Here is a 23,450-nt window from a genome sequence, read left to right on the forward strand (position 1 = left end):
TTCTTGTTCTTTTTTACCTTATTCTCTTTTATTTGTATCATAATCTCATTTATTTATATCATTATCCAATGATCCAAACTTTAAATAATTTGAATTCAAAGTTAATCGATTTTAATAAGATACTTCAATATTTTTCCTAATAAATGAGTAATAAATTCAAAATTATATGATATTTTGAACAATATCATGCTTGATGGAGAAGTTTTTAATCTTCAAGTCCCAAATAGTATAAAAAACAATCCCTAGTTTAAAATGTTTTCGAATCATTGGGTGGATATAATCTATTTTACTCTAACCACTACTTAAAAAAAGAAAAAATCCATTCAATATCATATGTGAAATTAGTAGGTGACAAAGAAAAAGACAAATGCAACATGTTCTTGATAAAAAAAATGCTCCCTATAATTTTTTATCTCAAGTGTGAAAAGAACTGAACTCAAAGAACTCTTGAAGGAGAAGACCAAGGCATGTGCAGCACATTCCAATTATAAAGTTGTTTATCTTTCTTAACGGTTCACAGATTTTTATAATGCAAAGAATGAAAGAAGAGATCACAAGACTTGAGGAATCTGTCAGGAAAAAAATGTTTTCAGAACATATATTAACACAAGTATCCCATACAAACCAATAATATAAAAGACAGTACGTATCAACCAAGATTCAATGGTGATTTGGCACCAAGTCAATCAGTCTTGTCTTCCTATTTTTAATTTGAATCTGAATGAATTAAGCAAACATTTTAAATGGATGAGTTTAAGAGGAAAGCACCTTCCCCGGTTGACATCATTTCCCTATGTTTTCTTGGGAAAAGCTTGTTGTGGAAAGCAAAAGCATAAAAGAAGACAAGAAAGTGGTTTAGAAATCAATGCAAGACTTCATGGCTTAGCTCTGATACATCATAACATACGTACCTAGGGAAACAAAAACCCACCCTAAAATCTTGCTTACATGTAGAACACAGTACAGATGGCCAAAAGTCAAAACACCCATGACCTTCTAGACCCACTCCTTTGTTTTCTTCTTCACACTTCATGATGACCTTCTGGACGTATTCCTTGTTTTCTGGTTCATATTTCATGGGTCAGATTCCAAGTTATTGAAATCGATACCCATGAAAATCTAGACTATTCAACAAATGAAATCACAACGAAAAATGAAAGAGACCAATAATGGAATGAGACAAAGTTACAAAGCAATGAAACCTTGTATATGATACAAATTCATGAGACTTGAGAGGATAAAATAATGAGACTCCTATCGCATATGTGATACCGATACTTTTTAACAAGTATTAAAAAAATTATAATTCGGTATTATAACTAGCTCCTTTTGATTATCTATTTTAAGAACAAATGCAAATTTCAGTAACGAGTGTTTTTACTGAGAAGCTTATTCTACCAAGTGGATGTACATAATAAATTATAATGAGTGTTTGAAAGAGCAAAGAGCTTTTTTTTAATGCTAAAAAGTAAAAACAATATTTAAAATTCAAATAAAACTTTAAGAGTGTATTTGACAGTGATTTTGGAAAGTGTTTTTAATTTTTCTAACACTTAAAATTTTTTATTTTTTAAATATTAAAAATACTAAAATCACTATCAAATGCACTCTAAAAGTGTTTTGATAGAATTCTCAAGCATTAGTTACACATTTACCAACATGATCTATCTATGTTTCAAAAAAAAATAAAGACATCCATGCTTTTTCTCAAATGCAATTCTAAAAGTAGATTTTTATTTAATTAAAAGTTTAAAAAAAAAATCATAATTATCCTTATCTTTTGTTAGTCCAAGGATTCTCATAATTAAGTTTTGACAGTAACAAAATATGGTTAAGTGCACTAATCATTTTTAAATCAAACTAAGTTTCAGGTTTATAACAAGAAAATTAAAAATAAATAAATAAAATAAAACAAGTTCACTTAAAAGATTTCAAGGAAAGCTAAATCAAGGATGCATAAAGATTTATCAAGATTAGGAAATTAATGTAAGATGAATTCTTTGAGTGGTGCACTTAGGATTTAAACTTGTTCATACATTTCTTCATACTCAGTTTTTCTATAAACGATTACATTTTCATTTGAATCTGAATATATATCCAAAAATCTTAGGCAAAACTCTCTAAAATTGAGTTACACAGGTTCTTTAAAGATTATGTAAGTGTTAAAAAGCTTTTGAAAAAAAAAATGTTTTTAAGCCTAAAAAGTTCCAACCAATTAAGAGGGGACTTAAACCAACTCAACCGGTTGGGAACTGATCAAATCGATTACCTTTATTGGGTGAGGATTGATCCAAGATGCCATTCTCTCTCTCTCTTCTGGAGAGTTTGCATTCTCGATCTAGGCTTCTCAGTCTAAGTTACCCTGAGGATTAGTTGAACTTCAAAAAAGACAAATGGTAACCTACTATGCATGTATTGTTCAACGACTAGTGAATTGGTCGAGCTGGAGCTCGATCGGTCAAGACTTGTTTCTATGTTTTTGGGTGTCTAGGGTTAAAAACCTATAAATGGAGAGTTCCTATGCATTTATTAAGTAGAGAATAATTGCATTGAATTCCTTATTTACCATTTTCTCTCATTCAAAGTTCTCACTCCTTTATGCATTATCCATTTGCAAATCTTTCTTTGTACACTCCTTGTATTCATCTTAGCTCTCTTTCTACTTGTTCAATTATTGAGCTAGAATTAAATGAGGTTAAACCTTCAATATATTGAGAAAGAATGCATGTTGAAGCCTCAAGTTGAGGTTGAACTTGAAGAGAGGTTGTGAGAGCTTATTGAAGACTTGAATCCAATTGTATCACTTGAAAGTTTCAATTGAAAGCTTCAATTTAGTAGAACCCTCACTTGAAAAAAGTTTGAGAGTAGACGTAGACAAGATTTATCGAACCACTATAAAAACTGAGTTTGCATTTCTCTATCTATCTCTCTTTACTTTCATTGAGCTTGTGAAACAAGGCTAATTTAACTTAAGCAAAACACCCAAGAAAGAGGGGGGGGGGGGGGTGGTGGGGTGGGGATGGGGATGGGGATGGGGGTGTGGAGGGGTGAATTGGGTTTTAAATACTTTTTATAAAACACTCTTAATTAAAATAATAGTAGATCAAATAAAGAGAATAAGGAAAAAGGATTACAAATTCAATGTTATAGTGGTTCGGTAATTCTTGACTACATTCACTTTCCTCAAAATCCTTCTGAGTGAGGGTTCCACTAATTCGAAACTTTCAACCCAAGCTTCCAAGTCTTTACAATTGAGTTCACTGACTACAATGGGTTCTATAAATCTTTCTTCAAGTTTAATTCCAACTTGAAACTCTAACACTCAACCTTACTCAAATAGCTAAGAGTTTAAGCACATTCAATCTAGCTTAATAGTGAACAAATACAAAGAAGTTAGGATGAATAAAAAGGTGCACTAAGATGAATCTACTGGTGAGAAGTTAATGCATCAAAGAGAAGAGAGCTTTGAATGTGAGAAACAAGAAAACAAGTAAATAGAGATTTTAATGCAAATGTTCTTATAACAATAAATGAATAGGAGTTTTCTATTTATAAGTTTGCAACCTTAAACACCCAAAAGTGCACCAATTGGCTTTTTTGATTAAGCTCTAATTCAACTAATTGACTAGTCGTTGGGTAATTAATGCTCAACAATTGACAATTTATCATTTTTAGGGCTTGACTGGATCTCAATCATGAAGGGGTTTTCCTTGGCAGCATTATTGTCCTATCCTCAACTAAAAGAAGGTAATTGAATTGACTAATTCCCAATTGGTTGAACTAATTCAGGCCACCCGTGATTGATTGAACCTAAAAAGGCTTAAAACCTATATTTTTCATTTTGAAATCTTCTAATATGCAATATCTTTAAATACCTCTATAAATCAAATTTGAATAGTTTTACCTAAGGTTTTTGAAATTATACCCAAGTTTATATAAAATATGATTATTCTAGGTGCACCCAAGTATTCATCTGATACTGAATTCCTAAACTTGAATGGTCTTCATACACTATTGACTTTGCTTTCCTTGAATCTTTTGAAGGTTCATTTGACTTTTCTTTTGATTTTTTTTTTTCAATTTATATCTTAAACTTATCTTGATTTTCAATCATTATCATACTAACTATTGTTTGTTATCATTAAACATATTTACAAAAACCTTTAACTAACAGGGTTATCAATTGTTTAATTAAAGGCGTCAATCAAAAAAGTTTTAAAGTTCAATTCACCTTCCCCTTATAGGTATTGTTACTTAATCTAATTAGTCTTGTTTCACATCTTCAATAAAAGTCTTTTTTTCTTAAATACAATTTTCAAACATAAAATTTCATTCCCTTTACTTCTATTCTTAAATAAGGTAGTCAAATAGCCCTAGTCAAATCTCAAGATTTGAACAAACACTTTCACATTTAACAGCAAGGAACTTGTATCATTCACCAAAGGGCACCGTATGAACACAAGAAATCTATTCTATTCTGATTGATTGAAAGAGAATTGACAAGTGACATTTATCTTTCCTGAGTTTTTAATTCTTGACTCAGACATCACCCCACTTTAAAGTTTGATTAAATTATTCATCTGCCCTTTAGAGCAATTCAATCAACAAAAGAGAAGACCAATTTAAAGCTAACATCAATGACCATGAAATCCAATCTAATCAACATATATTTTATAAGTAACATGGAAAGAATTTACTGATTTGTACTGTGATAGTGTGTGGTGGAGGTGATTTAGTGGAAATGGTGGTAGTAATAGGGATAGCAAAGGATACTAGTAGTGAGAATCTCATGGATTGCATAATTTATAATTTTTGCCGTCTACCAAAATAGTTGTATACATAATTTTTGAAAACAAATTTTAGAGTCATTTATTTAAATTTGTTTGACAACTATTTTCGAAAACAACTTTCTATTTTTCAAAATAAAAAAAAATTAGAAATCAAAAAATTGTTTTTTATTTTATGTGTTTAAGAATATAAAATAACATATTTTCATATAACATCTTATAATTGTTTTCACTTATTTTTTAAAAATTATTTTAAAAAATAATTATACAAACATGTATAACGATTAAAATAAAACTCTATAACATAAAAATTATTTTTCAAATATATTTAAAAACAAGCTAAAAACATTTTATATTTCTAGATAAACTTTTATTTTACAAAACATCAAAAAACTAATTTTCAGAACTAGTTTTAATTTGAAAACAAAAATATAAAAGACAATTCTTCTGTTTATTTTCCATGAAGGCATTACTCATTTATATATAATGTAAAAAATTTCATAATTTATTTATATTTTTCAATTATTATTTAAAATAGTCTTAAAATACAATTGAAAACATCTCAAACTTATCCTAAAAAATAACATGTTTTCACAATAAATTTTCAAAAGTCTGTTTTCTATTATAATTTTACCAAACAAATTTTTTTGAGTTTGAAGTTTATTTGCTCCTTTCCATATTAGAAATTTATGTGCTTTTGTTTCATTGTTCATTTCCTTTTGTTCCATGATTTTAGATCTTTGCTCAACATTTTTCTCCTTTCAATATTTCTATGACTTGCTTTTCAAATTTGCATGAAAAACATAAAAACTAGGATTAATTTCACTCAACTCTTCAAGGTTTTAGTTAAATACAACTAGCCTCCATTTGTTTGAAAATTCGTCAAATGTCTCCCTTATTTTGAATTAGAAAGGAGATGAATGAAAATATCAAATGAGAAAGATAAGAAAAACATTTGATGAAATTTCAAACCAATGAAACGAAGTATATTTAGCCAAAACGGCAGGAGGTCTATGAAATTGACTCTTAAAAATAAATGATCCAAGCAGCCTGGTTGACTCTAAATTCAAGTCCTAAACATCAGGACAACTCTATTTAATCACCTCAGTAAACTACCTATATTTTAGTCACAGATTTATATGCAAAATATTTTGTATTGTAAGTGCATCAGCAAATTCTCAGTCAATTTTTCTCCAATCCAAACAGGCATTTAACCAAATAAAAAACAATACATAAGCTTCTGAATTTCATAATTCTTCAGCACAAATTTTGACAGGGAGAAAAAAAAAATGCAACATCTAATCCTCAAAGAAAATCATTCTGAAAAACAGGTTCAGCCCAGTTCAATCCAATTCAATTCATAAATCCAAGCTTGAATTCATGCTTCAAGTTATGTGCTGGTGCAAAGTCAAAGATAAACCATGGTAAGGTGGTCAACAGGGCACCATATTTGATGGATGGTGAATTTAATATGCCATAACTCTCTTCAGAAGGGAAAAAAAAAAATTGAAATAACCCATTTTATAATTCATGTTGGCTTAGACAATGTTCCATATATATATATATATTACTCCCAAAATTCAGCCATAAATGTAGGCAATCAGAACATGTTTGCTTTCAGACCAAAAATTAAGCAAGAGATTCACACATTAAAACAACAATGTTATAGTCAAACACAGCATGGCATATGTCAGAGTCTACATAGAATAAGAGAAAGCATATTAAATAAACTGTGGTACTTGTGTAACAAAATGGGATGTGGGGTGTGGGGATATGCATGATAAAAAGTCAGTGGTCCATGCAAATGAGATAAGAAACAAAGACTTCAATGGTCCTCCTAAGTTGGTCATCAACAAAAAGAATTATAAATGTGAAAAGTAATAGGTCCATCCATGAAAAAGAAAATGAGAAATTTCTATAAGAGAGGAAGCCAAAACCTTCCCTAGATACAGCCAGCCAGGAGAACCCACCTGCTTCACAACCAGAAATAAATGAAGTCTATCAATAGAGAGGCTTACAAGGCATGCCCTAGTTAATTAATTAATTAATTAATAGCCACTTGACCAATCAAAGCTACTTTATTTCAGAAAGTTGAGAATAGTGAACATTTTTGAAGATTTACTTTTGACTCAAGACCTGACTCATATTACAAAATCTGACACCAGCCAAAAAATTAGATCAATAAGGATGAAGATCACTACAATTTTTCATACTACAGATTCCAAAGTCTGCATCATTACTTTATATCCTTAGTAGAACATGAGAAACAGCATATCAAATCTAAAGTATCAATTTCATAAATTTTCAGTTACCCATTTCCCCTAGTCTGGATTCATCTGAATTTAGTAAAAAAGAAATTGCCTCGAGACTTCTTTGAAATTTATGGAGTTTCCCTACTTCTCACTGCAATATTTGGATGGATGGATATGATTGTTTTCAAATATGTTTCTTTCTTCATAATAATTGAATCTTTATATAGTTAAACTCTAGGAGCAAAAGAAATAGTATTCTTCTGAATCAACCAGTTTGTCTATGAATTTTAGAACCACAACAAAATAGTAATGATATGCAAGTATCTTTTTAAAGATTTTTTTTTTTTTTTGAAGACAGATAGAAAAAAAAGGAAGGGTTAACTTGCCTTTTGACAAATAAAAAGTTCATGAAATTCGATTTTGTTCCAATGCACATCATTCATTATCTTTAAGGTTTTGACTGTAAGTTAAGATTAAGCAGGTCAAAGTTAGAAATCACTCCATGCTTCATAATTCCATTTACATATCCTTTATGCAAAACAAGAGTCATCTAATTCATTCACACTTGGAATGTTTCTTTGTATGTTAATATCACAACAGTTAGAAAGCACTTTGTGCCTTGACAAAGTTTCCCAGCAAAACAAGTGTCATCTAATTCAACTCAGTCCCGATCAGCCTAATCTCATATTGTCAGAAATGAGACCTACAAATAAACTTAGAGATTCTGGGTGTAACATTTTGAAAGCATTCTGGAGATACACAATCAAGGATTACCTGTAAATGTGACTAGGGTTCAGACGGCCTCTCAGAGTCGGACCATAGCATTAAAGTTGCTAAAAGTGCTATTGTTGCAGTTTCAACCCGTAGTCGGTGAGGCCCAAGACCAACAGCTGTAGCACCTGCTTCCCTCATCATATTCAGCTCTTTCTCAGTGAAGTCTGCAACATTAATAACCAGCATAAACACACACTAATTTTAGTTCATTCATTCTGAAGGATGAAAAACAGCAGATATCTTAAAGTTGGAAAGACGGCAAATTCTTATCCCAGCATGCCAATGAATGCAGACAATAATTTGAAACATCCACAGGTACAAGTCATACCCAGGAGCATGTAAATCAGCCTGTAGGCCTGAAATCAGATCCAAATTGACCACATTCTTTTGGCAGTGGCCCAGTCCAGCTCTGGGCCAATGGAGGCTAGCTCTGGACCTCAACTTGATACCAAGAAAAGGTAAGACCTATGTCTAGTAAGCTCTATGGAGCTTAGGGCTAGCAGGATCTATGGATTGGGCATATCTTGGGGCATGGATTACATCAATATCAGATTTTAATTATGTGCTATATACTAGGATAGGGTTAGTATATAGAGATCCATCCAACCACAACATTTAACCCACCCTGTACAGCCCAGGCACATTTGCACTATTGGTAAATGGATCAAGGAAAAGGATATCCCTAGAAACAAGATGAAGTAGGATCCAATAGGAGGATATAGCCCTACATAAAGTTGAATGGAAAAAAAATATTTCTTGCAGTCAACCACAAACAATTGGGATTAAGGATTTGCTGAGTGGAGTTAATTCTCACAGTAACAAATAAAGCCTTTACAGAAGCAGAATTTCATATACACCTAAGCCCCAAAACACACAATCTGTTAATTCGACTAGTTCTGTTTTTGTGAATATCTATCAAATCCACATTTAACAACTAATTCATTAAATCTAATAAATGATCCCTCCAAATTAAACAAGACAACAAAATCTTGAACCTTTTATGATTAAGAACTGTATTTTAAAAAATGAATTTGAAATATAAGATAGATGCCACAAAATTCACCATGCTACCAATCAAACCAATTGTACATGACCATCCAACAAAGACAATGGGAACACAAAGAGAGAAAAGAAACTAACGTATAATGGGTACTAACCCCCTTCTGGTCCAATTATTATTAGCCCACTAGATAAATTTACCATACTACCAATCAAACCAATTGTACATGGCCAACTGACAAAGAAAATGGGAAGAGAGAGAGAGAGAAGAAATTAACGCATAATGTGTACTAACCCCCTTCCGGACCAATTATCATTAGCCCAGTAGATTCTTTTCTTGATGAAGTCAACACACTAAAAACAGGAGTAGCTTCTGCAACAGCCACCAAGGATAGCTTTGACTGGGTGACCTAGAGAATAAAAAAATTATGACATAAGTTTCACACAAACCATGGTGGGAAGATAACAAATGCCAAGAAGTATTAGAACAGTTCATTATACACTAAAAGGAACACAGTATATTCTGTAACTGACGTTTGATTAAGAACTATAATACATAATAATACAAGAGAATAAACAAACTGCACCTGTAAAATATACCATAAATATGTGCCAACAAGAAAATGTGTAACAACATACTATATAAGCGATTTAGACTAAAATCAACAGATATGCAAGAGCCTGAATTAACTACCACCTTAGAGTTCATTTGAATGAACCAGAACCAGAATATTTGTTCAATCTCCTATAGCATACAAGGGGGGAAGGAACTCACAGTAGGTAAAAGGTTACTAATTTCTCTAGGAGGATTCATAACCATCTTGTGCAGATTTTGGCTTATGAGAGATGTATGTGTAAGAATAAAAGCCAGTAAACATGAGAAGTAACTCACAATAGGTAAGAGGCTATCAATTGTTGTAGGAGGATTCAGAGTCATTTCATGCAGACGTTGACCTATAGGAGAGAAAAATATACAAAAAGAAGTCAGTAATGAACCACAAACACAGGTCATCTAACTGAGCAATGTCCAAACTGATTTGGCTTTTCATATCACAAAGCAAAGTAGGAGGAGAGTCAGACAGATCTCACCTCAAAACAACATAATGAAACAACTAGAACAAATTATTTACATTGCTTAGCAGCAGCTAGAATGACACGTTGCAATCGATCCACCCGATTTTCTGAAATTGAAGGAGAACGTTCCGTCAGCAAAGGGGTTACACTACTGGCCCCCAACTCCTAATCCAGGAAAAAGAAAAGGAATGGTATTAGCAGCTAGCATATAAACAGAAGTACCAGCCAGATAATGCTCATATATACATTTTAAGACATACTGTGCACTTTTCAACCAGCCAGTCAGCTCGACCACCCTTTAAAGTCCCTAAAAGGAGCAACTGTAAACAAGTGATAGCAAAATCTAAAATCCTTAAAAGAATGCAGCCAATTCATTCTACTGAAGATCCAAAAGGAACTCACCAAAAGCTGCAAACACATGCCACCGTGAGCTTTGTGGAAGCACTAATTTTGGATCTTCCAAAGCGATAAAATCAAGTCCAGTGCGATCAATTCCATTAATGCTTCCTTCCACCAATCCTCCTTTCCCATTGAAGAGCTCTACCCTTGCACATTATGATGTCAAAAACCAAAAATACATTATAAGCAAGCTATTCAATATTCTTCTCCAATAGATACGATTTTTTATGATTAAGCAATATCAAGTTTCTATCAACTTCCTCAAATTAATTCCACTTTCAGAAAGACGATAATCTAATTCCAGACTTTTATGAGTAAAATAGTACATTGAGCAGTTTCTATTCAAACATATATTTGACAGAATGCTTATTTGGGACTCTTCACATCATAAGAATTATGGAGAAAATTTGGGAAATTAAACAACCAAGGAAGAACATATAGATATCGACTATAATAGAGGTTATGACAAAACTTGGGAAAACATATATTCACACTCGTAGATATTGGAGATGTTGATGCAGACACTAACATATATTTGAGACCACATGCACAATGAAGACAATTTTATTCCTTAAATGCAAACCTAAGACATGATTAAAGTTGTGCTTTTGTTGCCATTTCACAGATTGACTAATAAGACCGATGGCTTATTCCACAACTTGACTCATATCTTGTTTCTTTTGTACCATTTTATTTAACCATGTTTCTTATCAAATTATGTTTCACCAATTCTGGGGTCTTTGTACAGCCTCCATGTGATTTAATTGGTGATTTTTTTTAACAGGCAAAACAATTTTATTGAAAAAGTATCTAACAAAACAAGCCACACCCTATGCACATAGAAAGTATACAAAGAGTGCCTAAGATACCAGTAACACATTCATCCAAAATAGTCGAGAAGGTCAAGAAAATTGCCAACCTTACAAACTAATACCACATTAGACCAAGAGAGCATAGTAATTTAAAAAAAAAAAAAAAAATCAGTGTCATTACTGAGCTCTCCACTTCCTCAAAACATCTTCAACACCTACCCAAATAAAGCAAAATAGTCAAAAGAGAGGTCATCCTCCAAAACCTCTTCTTCCTCTTCTTCACGAAGCTTCCATGCCAACCTAACAAGAACTTCCTAATAGAGTAAGATACACACAAAGGAGAATATGGTTAGTTGATACCTTTTTCTGACTGCACAAGAAACACCAACTCGTTAATGGCCAACCTGTCCCTTTAGCTAAGCAATGTAACAATTTTCTTCCAAGTTGCCTCTCAAATGAAAGAATTGACTTTCAAGAGAGCAAAAATAATCCAAAACTCCTTCGTAGGAAAAGCAACACATTGTAGGGATGGCAATGGGGCAAGTATAGAGAGATTGTAATTGGGAACAGAACAAATTTGGAAAAAATTTTAAAACATGATTCATGTTTGGGCTATGGTTAGGTCTTGTACCTACTTCACCCCAAATAAATATTTATTTTTATCCACCATTTCTCCATTCTCTCTTCAATGGTGAGGCTCAATTTAGATGGCAAAGAAATTTCACTATCTTCTTGATTGGCAGCAGCTTGATTGAATCCCACCTCTATGAACTACTCATGACCTAGACTCACCATTTGCCATCTTCATTGATGCCTCCTATAATAAAACCAACGATCCCTTGGAGAACATGTGTTCTTAGTACAACAGCATTGAGTTCCACAACATCAATACAAAGAATGATTCTCATCTTGCAATCATCAAGTCATCTGATCAAGTAAATATATTGTTCTGTTTGGTGAGTTTTGTTTGAGATTTTTTGGTGGTTGTTTCCAATGGATTATAGCACGTGGCCAGTAGACACTATTTATAACAATGTTCTGATCCAATTCTAGTGGTATGTTGTTTTTATTGTGTGTTGCCTTATTTGGTTAAGAAAGCTAGGAAAAGGAAAGAAAATTGTATGATTTTTTTTCCTTTTTTACCCTTTTTTTGGTGTGTTTGTGGCCTGTTTGGTTGTTCAGAAAGATGGAGAAAAGGAAAGAAAGTTGTTCACTATTTGGCGCCCTTGTATAAGTCCCATGTACTTTGGTGCGTCTTTCTTTTATTGGCACTATTGATATATTTTTTGTTTGCCCATGAGAGAGAGAGAGAGTTGTTAGTTATTTATTTTTAATGGTGTGTGTTTTTTACCTATTTTGTTGATAAGCTAGGGAAAAGGGATGGGAGTTGCAAGATTTATGTTGTTATCTTTTTCAAGAACAAGGCAAGCCTGGGTAGGGGTAGAGTTTTACTTTCTTTATGCACATAGGAATGGAATCCATCGATCTACCCCGTCCCAAGTTTAGAACAAGGATGGAGAATCAGTTATATAATTGAGGCAGGAATGGGATAGAGCTTCGTCGTTCTATTAGCAACCCTATTTACTCGATTTGTGCAGTTTGTGGCTGAATGCATGTATTTGGGGTTTACACTAAAGACCCTGAGAAAATAAAGGCTAAACTTAAATGAGAAAAACACCCAAGAGGGGGGGGGGGGGGGGGGGGGTGAATTGGGTTTTGAAAATTCTTTTTGAACACAACAAATTCAAGCACAAAAGAAGCAAATATAAAGAGATAGAGTTAGAGAAATCAAACTCAGATTTTATAGTGGTTCGGCACTTCCTTGCCTACGTCCACTCTCCTCAAGCTCCTAATCGAGTGAGGGTTCCACTAACTTGAAGATTCAACCAAACTTCTAATCTCCTTTACACTTAGATTCCGGCTCCAATTGGCTCTTATACAATCTCTTCAAGATTCAACTCACTTGAAGGTTTTAACACTCAATTTAACAAGAATGAATCCCTCAACTTAGCTCAATGATAGGTCAAATACAAATCAAAGCTAGGATGAATCACAAGGTTGCACTAAAGGATATGCAAGTGAAGATTTAATGCACCAAGAAAGAAATGAGAGTTTTTAAGGCAAGAACAAGTGGGTAGACAAATAAATGCAGGTGTTCCATATCTTATAAATGAAGTGGAGCTCTCTATTTATAGGTTTCTAACATTGGGAGCCAAGAAAAACAAAAAGCAGCCTCAACCGGTCGAGCTGGGAGTCGATCGGGAAGGAGGATACCTCGACCGGTAAGGGAAGGCTACTAGAAGAGAGAGAGTGTTTTTACACTCCTCGATCGGGCAAAGGGAACCGGTCGACCGGTACCTTGGCCGGTTGAGCCGGTTGGCCCAGTGCCTCGACCGGTTCAACAATTTGGCCCCGAAAACCTATCTTTTTTTGTTCTTTTCTTTTCTAACACTTAGGCAAGGTCTTTAGGTAAATTAATATGCCAATTTTGAAACGTTTTGCCTAAGATACATTTGATAAAACTTGGGTTTTGATGGAAATAAAACTTTAAAGAATAAGCCGAGTTTTTGAAAGATGTATGAAATGATATGTAAACCCTAAGTGCACCCATGCATTCATCTTACATTTGTTTTCTATGATTAAAGGTCTTCCAAACGTCTTGATCTTGTATCCATTAGGTCCTTTGATGAATTTCCAAATTAATACCTGAGATTCTTTACAATTCAAACCAATTAGTAATTTAACCATGGTTTGTTATCATCAAAACTTGATTAGGAGAACCCTTGGGCTAACAGACCTTATGCTTGATTAGGGATTTATCCAACAAAAGAAAACAAAGGGAAATCCCAACAAATTCCAACTTTGGCTTCCAAACAAAGGAACGCCCTCTTAGAAGATCAATAATCTTATAGAACCAAGCATCCAATGTTCAAGGCTTTCAAAGAAAGGAGTACCCTCTTAGACGGTTAGTGATCTTAAAAATAAAAGCATTCAAAGTTTGTCCCTCTCCTTCCTAAGGCACCCAAAAGAAAACAACTACTTAGTCCCTCTTCACTTGGAGATTACTAACCAGGAAAAGGATACCTTGATCAAACCTTCAAGCAAAGCTAGGACGAAAAACAACTCCATTTCCCTCCAAGTTGGCTAACCTAAGCTTGCAAACAAACTACACCCTCTCAAAAGGTCAAATCTTACATATCAAAGCATCCAAAGTTCAAGACTTCGAAATAAATGAATACCTCTTGGAAGGTCAATAATTTTATAGCCCTTGACACCTAGTTTAGTAACAAGGGGTTGGTTTCAGGATTAGGGAGGTTGAAGATTGGATTCCATATAATCATATAAAGAGGGAAGAAAAATTACCTATATAAAAAATAATAATAATAATAATAAATTAATAACCGCACAAAGCCAAGCATCAAAAGTTCAAGTCTCTCTTTCATGAGACATCCAAAGAGAATAACAACTTAATTCCCATGCACCTTGAGGTTACTAACACAAGGAGGATGCATTAATTAGACTATCTAGTAATGTTGGGATCTTGGCCAATGGGTAAATCAAAATTTGCTAGCTTAAATGGAACTCTAACCTCATTAGCTCTATATCTTCAAAAACACATTAATCCTGATCTTTCCAGAGTTACCTAGACAACAACCAACATGCAGGGTTAGTAACTTTATTAGGTTTCTTAATTTATACAAAGTATTTGGTATTATCCTTTTTATTGGCCATTTACCATGCAAAAACTCCAAAAGAAAAATTTTCCAAATAAAATTTGACTACAGAAAGATTTATAGACAAACACTCTTGGAAAAGGCATAATAGAAAGAATGAGGCCTCGTTTGGATTGACTTAGAAGAAGCCCAAAGCACTCTTTTAAGCTCAACAAGAGTTTTTGAACCTATTTGGCTATATTTCCTAAAAGAGCTTATGCCTAAGAAAAGGATCTTAACATGGAAGCCAATAAAATGTTATTTTTCTAGAAGCTCTATTTTGGCTTAAGTAGAAAGTTATTTCATATTTGATGAAATCTTACAATAACAATAGTGCTTTTTGAAAATTTTGGCTTTGGCTCTCACTTCTACTTTTTTATCCCAAAAGGGACATTCGAGGAGAAGAAGCCCACGGGGCTAGGATCCGACACCTCTCATCTAAAAAAAATAAAATAAAATAAAGAGATGAAGATAGAGATGGGGATGGACTAATGATCTCAGAGAAGGCATAAGCATAATAGAAAGACTTAGATAAGAAAAGGAGATATGGGAAGATCTCTAACTGGAGAGAGGAGATAGAGATGAGCATCATAGAAAAAGGCATGGCTCCCTCAACAAAGATCCTCACAACTAGATGTTTGACCCTTCAACAATGACGTATTAAACAAAACAACCAAATTCCTAATAGTCCCAAGAAATAATTTTTCAAAGAGGAAGGTATGACCACCTAATGACAAAGGTTAGCATCTATCCACTATAATGCAACCTATAAATGTTTAATAGCACAATGTCAAAAGTAGTCAAAACCATCAAATCACTTACAAACAAGGATAAAAATATTGGTTTTCAAGGATATATCAATAGTTGGATTTTGCAAATATATCGGGATATATCAAGAAATATCGATGAAAATTTTGATAAAATATATATATATATATATTTTGATAGAAAACCACACATGAATATATTGATAAGATAAAATAGTACATAAGGAGGACGAGAAGTCCTCCCGCCAGAATTAAAACTAAACAACACAAGAAAATAACATGATACTACACCGTCTCATTGGAACTACACACTGCTAGCCAATCTAGTTGTAAAATGTTAAGGGGAATGCCCTTAGAACCCGTTGAGCAAAAATCCCAAAACGAAGCGATGAAATGAATGGAGTCCCAAAGATTCTCTGAATTCCTAGCTTTGTCCTCAAATATCCTAGCATTTCTTTCCCGCCACACAACCCAAATTAAAGCTATGCACGCATTTTGCCACAAAACCAACCCTCTCTTGGACTTGCCAAAACCTTTATAATTGATGAACATCATGTCTGAAACTCTTTTCGGAGGGACCCAATCCATCTTGGCTAGCTGAAATAGTATGTGCCACAACCCCAACGTCACAGAACAATGAAGGAATAGATGATCTGCTGATTCTCCTTGCCCCATACACAACTTACAAATGTCAAGGCTAAGAGCTTTGTGGGGTCTCCTCAATTGTAGCAAGTCATTGGTATTTACCTTCTTGTGTGCCATAAGCAAGACAAAGGCCTTAACTTTGAAGGGAACTTGAGATTTCCATACAAACTTAGAAAGGAACAAAGGAGATGAATCAGGCGTTTGGGACAAAGCTGTAAAGAAGGACTTGACTGTAAACAGTCCTGAAGACAATAAGGACCAAGATCTCACATCTGAAGCGGAGGTGGATAAATTCATACAATCAATAGAGCCCATGAGGCGTTCTAGATCTTCTATCTCATAATCGGTTAGATTACGACAGAAATTAAAGTTCCATGAGAAAGGGCGAGCCGAACCAAGAATTGAATATATGGGAACACTTTTATCCATTACTACTCTAAATAGTCTTGGATATTGGTCTTTGAAGATTTGGTCCCCCCACCATAAATCTTCCCAAAAGCGAATTCTTTCCCCATTTCCTACGACCAACCGAGTATACTTGGAAAAATCCTGAAAGACTTGTGCAATGGCCTTCCAAGGACAACGATGTGACCACCTAACTAAAGTGTTAGCATCCCAACCATTTGAGTGTGTCCCGTATATACTAAGAATGACCTGATGCCATAGAGTTGTACTTTCCCTAGGATACCTCCACAACCATTTCCCTAAAAGAGCGCGATTCCTTAAAGGAATCTTCCCAATCCCCAAACCCCCTTTTACCCTAAAATTTTGATAAAAAATATCAATGGAAGAAAAATTTATTAAAACTCATAAACATTGGGAAAACTCTAAAAAATGATAGAAGAAACAATAATACACAAGTTGACATTATTTTATTGAAGAAATATACATAATGAGTTTGTAACATTAGCCAATAATGTACAAATTTGAAAACACATTAATATTAAAATGATAATATGTTTAGTATGAATATATTAAAGAATATAAAAGAAATGATGATATATAGATAAGTATTTTTTATTTAAAAATATTGATAATTTCATTTATAAATTTATATTTATTTTGTATTTAATTAGTATACAAAATGCATAATAAAATAATTAAAATTAACTTATTTATAATAATTTTACTTTAATTAATTTATAATATAATATATAAAAGATATTTATAATTTATAAAAGATATTTACAATATTTATAATTTCATGTGCACATATAATAAGAAGGGAAAAAAAAAAAAGATTTGGCTAAATGGCACAAGCCATCCATCCTAAATCCAAGGACCTAAGTTCAATCCTTCCTTTAATGTCAACATTAAGTGTTTTTTTTTTTAAGTGCAAGCACAATCAATCCCACATTGAAACTTTAAGAGAAAACAAGGCTCTATTTATAGAGACGGTGCCCCTCAACTTGTCACAACAAAAAGAATTGGGCTGGTTGGGCAAGAAGATTTAGGCTAGTTGAGCCTGCTTCTTCAATTAATTGTAGATTTTTAGCATTGAATGGAAAAGGATATGACACAATGGCATGGCAGGAAAGGTGCTAGCACCAAAAAATTGGCAATAATTTCAAAATAGTGCTATATGACCAATAAATCAGTGAAAAAATGGAGAAAATCCCAAATTTTGGAGGATCAACATTTTTGTGCCACCTATTGCATCAAGGTGGACCAACACCCGATTTATTAGCAAAATATCATCGATGTATCCCAACACTTCCATCCTTGCTTACAAGAGCTTTACTCTTCACAAGTGAAGTGAGGTCCATCAAAGTTACTCGTCTATGAGAGCTTTATTCCTTATAGCCACTTTCAGAAGACCTACCCCCTACTCACGTTTAAGCTTGCAAACATGATTCCAAATCAAGTGATCTTTCTTGCCTCCCCCCCCACCCCCCTCCTTTGTTTTTTTTTTTTTTTATAGGCAAGTAAAGATTGTATTAAACAAAAAAAAAGTATAAGTGATGTATACAAAGCAACCAAAAGAACAAAAAAAAGCACAAAGACACAAAAACTGACAACCATGCCCTATAGATAGCCTAACCAATTCACAAAGTCTAACAACGACAAAGAACCATCCCCAACATACAATCTAATCCAATCCCAAGAAAGATGCAAGAAAGAATTTTTAATTATTTGGTCCATGCTTTCACGATTATCAAAAGCTCTCCCATTTCTCTCTCTTTATATGGTCTAAAACAAGTATAACGGAACAACCTTCCAAGCCTTTTCTCTTTTTTTCCAACAAAGGACTCGTAATAGCTCAAGATAACCCCTTTGACCAGAGAGTCCATCACTCACTGTACACCAGAAAGAGCATAAATCAATAGTCACAAAATATGTGATTTCGAACAATGAAGGAGAAAATGGTCGCTTGTTTCTTCTTCTACTTTGCACATGTAACATCTATTAGGAATCCACCAACTCTTCCTTTTGAGCTTGTCTAGAGTCAAAATCCTAGTCCAGGTTAATTCCCAAGCAAACAAGTTGATTCTCAATGGCACCCAAAAATTCCATATTGTCATAGAGTACAACTCTGTTTTCCTATTTGCTAAAGAGGAATAGAAAGACTTAACTGAAAAAATACCGTTCTTTGTAGCCAACCACACCATAATATCTTCAATGCTCAAACTAATTAAGTGTTCAAACAACCTACCAAAAAAGACCTTTACCTCTTTTAAATCCTAGTCATACAACTGCCTCATAAACCTAGGACTCTAGCTACCACTATCTTATTGGTCAATCACCCAAGCATTTTTTTGAAGAGACTATAGAATAGAGCTTCAAAAACGATTCCCTCAAAGGTGTGTCCCCACACCACTTGTCCTTTCAAAACTTCACCTTGTTCCTAGAACCAACCTTAAAACCTGTTTTATCCTTGAAAAACCCGCAACTATCTCTGATTGCCTTCCAAACCCCCACTCCATACTTTTTTCTCACTTCTTTAGCGCACCACCATCCTTTTTCTTGCATGTGTTGGACTACAGGCTACAATTACCCATTTCCAAAGAGGATTCCTTTCACTCACAAATCTCCAAGACCATTTTCCCAAAAGACTCTTATTAATTACAAACAAATTTTTTATGCCCAAGCCCCTTTTTTGTTTCTCCAAGCAAACAACAAACTAAATCACCAAAAGTGGCTTTTGTTTCAACAACCCCCCACCCACCTGCCAAGAAAATCCCTTTGAATCTTTTTCAATCCAACAACTACCCTCTTTCTTGCCTTCTCTAATACTTAACCATAAGAAATCTCCTTGAAATTTTCTCCATCCTAAAGGCCTAAATAGGCATCTTGGAAATGGAAATGTAACATGCAAAATAAGAGTTATTCTTCCCTCTAAAAAAAAAACTTATTCAAAGATCAAGTCTCTTAAAGATTTTCTCAACACAAACATATTGCTTGTATTGTCTAATACTAATCTGAGATGTTGCGATCGATCCACCTTAGTACCTCTGAAATCAATGACCGAGACTATAATTATGAACCATGACTATTATTTAAGGGATAGAGAATCCTCTTTGCCTAGGGCTTGTAAATGCCTTCAAACCCTTGTTCTATCATTAATAACTACAATCAAACTAACTAACAACTCAAACATTTCCTATGAAGAGGTGGTCAAAAACCCTAATCAACATGGTTATAGGCTTTTCTCAAGTCCACTTTGAAAGTAAACCTCTCTTCCCCTAATCACAACTATCATCCATGATGTATTAGCAACCAAAACAATGTAAGGAACTAAATTTCCTAAAAAAAGGGTCCCTTAGAAGGGGCAGATAGTTACACAAAGTACCTCTTGTAATTGCTTAGAGAGGACTTTTGTTAAGCTCTTATATAGACTAGTCAATAAGCCAATGGTTTAAAATCTTGAATCCCAAGGGTAGGCACTCTCTTAGGAAGAAGAGTACTTAAGGTGGACTTTGTGCTTTTATTAATTACGTTGTTATGCTCTATTTTTGGAAAGTATTTCATAAATCTTCTCTCAAGGTAAGCCAATGCACTTGATAAAAAGCTAAAGAAAACTTGTTGTTGTCAGGGACTTTAACCTCTTTAATTTCCTCCTCTATGAATGGTTGTTCTAACCATCAAACCCTTAGTTAACAATCCTCACTAACATTTTAGGACATAAAATTCACACAAACACAATATTCTACCCAAAGAAAAATGAAAAATCCAAATCTTTTATAGGCAAAGGAAAAATAATTGGATTAAAGAACACCAAACAAAAAATTTACACAACCCAAGCATACAAAATTATCATTTGAAATTAGTTTCATCATGAATCCTCCACTATCTTGCCCAACCACAAGCACTAAACCATGGCCCCATGGAATAATGTGGCCTAGTTTCAAAAATTATTGTGCTCATAAAAGGTTGAAGCTTGGTTAAAAGTTTAAAATTGAATCCCACATTGTGATAGGATTTCTCTCATTTCGCATAGTGAACCCAACATGAGACTCACACAACAAGCTATTAGTTTTAAGGTAAAACATGTCCCCAATAATTGCATCATAGAGAATACAAGCTGAATTTGTCCCCAATAATTTCTCTCATTACAATGTTTACTGTAATTGCAAAACATTAGAATGAAGAAAATCTTAATGGCAATGATGGAAAAGGATGGTTAGGACATATCCACCAACAAATTATAATATCTACTAAAAGTAATAGATTTTTCAAGGAAAATAAATTGAACTTTATTTACTTGTCTCAATCCATAAAAGTTAAGCAGTGAACATTTTCCATAAAGTCCTCCAACAATGATGAAACAAATGTTTGTCAATTTCATATTAAATTTTCTTTGACAACGAATGGCTTTAACAATCATCATCAATAGTTATGAATTCTATATAGGCATTAATTATCTAAGTTAGACAAACATAGGTATATATCCAAGAAAGTTGAACTCAAGAGTGTTGATAATTAAGAATACCTATCATTCACACTCAATCTTAAAATTTTAGTCATGTGCCAGAATTCATCACCCTGTACACGTACAATACCACCCTGCATTGTTATGAAAAATAATAAGTACATTGTCTTCTTTTTTAGTGGGGAAATTAAAAAGTATATTACTAAGAAAGAGGAGGGAGTGATGGCTAGTTGACACCTAGTACACAAGGAGTATACAAGACACTCCGAGGCCACCAAAAGAATACAGGGGAAAGAAAAAAAACCAAATTAAGTCATGCCTAAACTATTTATAAAATCTAACATGAAGTCAGTGCTTTAAAAAGCTTTAGAAGCTTAAGCTCCAAGCCTCACCTCAATGCAAAACCTTGTGAATTAGCCTGGAGATTATAGCCCCATCACTGGATAATTGAAACTTAGGTGGTGTTTGTTTTTTTGGCTTTTTGCTGAAAATCATTTAGTTTTAGAATTAAGGTTGTTTGTTTTTTACTTTTTCATGACTTATTATAAACTTTTTACTAAATAGAAAAAACCAAAATATGTGGCTTTTTCTAAATAGAAAAAATAACACAATGGTTTTTTTTACTTTTTAATACTTAATAGAAATAAAATACTACAAAAACAAACAACCTAATATTTAATACTATTAAGTATTAAGGTTCTATTTAGAATTAAGTAAAAAAACAAACACACTCTTAGGGTCTACTAGCGTGCTAGATTCTGGGCCTTATGGGTCTTTAGTTCATATTTTAAACATCTTGGTCTTGGGCTTGAGTCTCTTGAGGCTTAAGCCTCACATGTTTAATGGATTTTTGATAGTTAAACTTTTTTTATGTGTGTGTATCTATATATATATATATATTAATCCTAATCCCCTGTGTGTTATAGCTCTACTTGTACTTGTACTGGGGATCCAATATTTTACATTCATTTCCTTTCCCCTCAGTTTTCTCAGTAACCAGAAGAGAGGCAATTGCACAGCAGCAAAAGCAAACATATGTCCATACCATTCAAAGCCTAACTGTTTATTTACTGGTACCAGGCTTAGTTGAGTTTTAAGTTCTAACTCCCAAACAACAAAACAATTCAATTAAAAAAAAAATTCCAAGTTTCAATTTCCGTTCTTTTCCTACATTCTCTCAGCAACCCAATGGAATGCATGTGGTAGAGATAGAGTGATAGAGAGAATGCCTTGGAAGGAGGGAGAACTTCGGAGAAGAATCGAGGGAGACCACCACGAGACTGGTCGGAGTAGAATGAGGATGAAGAAGAAAATGATCGGAGGGCAGTGGATCTTCGCCATGACCGTTGCAGCAGCTCTGCAAATCGATATCCTCCTCCTAGGGCTTGCATTTCAATTTTGCTCCGTCCCCCTTCACTTCTAACCAAAATTTATCCTCAATTGTTCTTGAAACGACGTCACTTCCCCTCCTATATTTCAAAATTTTGAGAGCTACTTCGCTAACTTTTAAATCTTAAATTTGAAGTGAGTTTGATTTGATTAAAGATTTTATATAAGCAAGTGGTAACGTTTTCAAAAATAGTTTTAAAAATCAATTTTTAAGAATAACTTTTGAAAACTATTTTTTAATATTTTATAAAACAAAAATCTATTTAAAAACATAAAATATTTTTAAACTATTTTTAATATTTCTGAATATATTTTAAAAATAATTTTTATATATAATATTTTATTTTTATTTATATTGCATATTTATTTAATTATTTTTTAAAATAATAATAAGAAAACAAGTGAAAATAATAAAAAATAATTAAAATATATTTTCTAAAAACACTCTATTTTTAGTTTTTAAGAACAAAAGACAAAAAATAATTTTTTATGGATAAACTTATTTTTCAATTTTTTTTATTTAAAAAATAGAAAATTTGTTCTCGAAAACAATTACTAAACAAATTGTAAAAACAATTTTTTGTTTTTAAGAAAAAAAACAATATATTTTTAAATAATAGTTTTTATTATTTTTATTTGTTTTTTTGGAGACAAATGTTAAAAAATAATTATATGTAGGATGTATAGAATAATTAAAAATAAAGCAATTATTTCTAAAATATTAAAAAACATATCGATTTCCAAATAGAATTTTAAGTTATAAAAGATCGTTGAACTGTTTTGAAATTCATAAGTACTAAACATAAAAATTATTTCTAAAACATATTAAAAACACATCGGTTCCAAACAGAATTTTAATTTAGAAAACATCATAACCTTATTCAAAAAATGTTTTTTAAAGCTGTTTTCAAAATCTATTTTTCAAAACTGTTTTCAAAATTTGTTACCAAACCCTTCTATTTTTCAAAA

At 33.0% G+C, this 23,450-nt stretch overlaps 1 protein-coding gene across 7 annotated transcripts; it reads right to left on the bottom strand.

Annotated features, from left to right (window-relative positions):
• Positions 1-793: 793 nt before the first annotated feature.
• On the bottom strand, positions 794-22,629 carry LOC117911524 (ribosomal RNA small subunit methyltransferase E). Of its 7 annotated transcripts, none has more exons than XM_034825931.1 (9): positions 22,322-22,619; positions 21,153-21,226; positions 10,289-10,431; positions 10,147-10,193; positions 9,943-10,051; positions 9,705-9,766; positions 9,108-9,222; positions 7,814-7,977; positions 794-1,062 (listed from the first exon to the last, which is right to left on the bottom strand). In XM_034825931.1, exons 1-8 carry the CDS (start codon positions 22,481-22,483, stop codon positions 7,826-7,828), a joined length of 864 nt encoding a protein of 287 aa, XP_034681822.1. In that variant the 5' UTR covers positions 22,484-22,619; the 3' UTR covers positions 794-1,062; positions 7,814-7,825. The 7 variants fall into 7 exon arrangements, 6 of the variants coding, with proteins under 6 accessions (XP_034681822.1, XP_034681821.1, XP_034681823.1 ...); XM_034825930.1 differs by lacking the exon at positions 794-1,062 and adding an exon at positions 6,429-6,757 and having other exon boundaries at positions 22,322-22,618; XM_034825932.1 differs by lacking the exons at positions 794-1,062; positions 10,147-10,193 and adding an exon at positions 6,429-6,757 and having other exon boundaries at positions 9,943-9,993; positions 22,322-22,620.
• Between the last annotated feature and the right edge of the window lie 821 nt (positions 22,630-23,450).

The sequence above is a fragment of the Vitis riparia genome, chromosome 3 (assembly GCF_004353265.1).
Source record: "Vitis riparia cultivar Riparia Gloire de Montpellier isolate 1030 chromosome 3, EGFV_Vit.rip_1.0, whole genome shotgun sequence".
NCBI lineage: Eukaryota > Viridiplantae > Streptophyta > Magnoliopsida > Vitales > Vitaceae > Vitis > Vitis riparia.

Excerpts from the sequence above, each read along its gene's own strand:
- LOC117911524 (XM_034825931.1), bottom strand. The coding sequence starts at position 22,483 with ATGCAAGCCCTAGGAGGAGGATATCGATTTGCAGAGCTGCTGCAACGG. Across the intron at positions 10,194-10,288 it reads GCATGTGTTTGCAGCTTTTG|GGACTTTAAAGGGTGGTCGA; the intron begins GTGAGTTCCTTT and ends TGCTCCTTTTAG. Across the intron at positions 9,223-9,704 it reads TTGATAGCCTCTTACCTATT|GTCACCCAGTCAAAGCTATC; the intron begins GTGAGTTACTTC and ends TTTATTCTCTAG.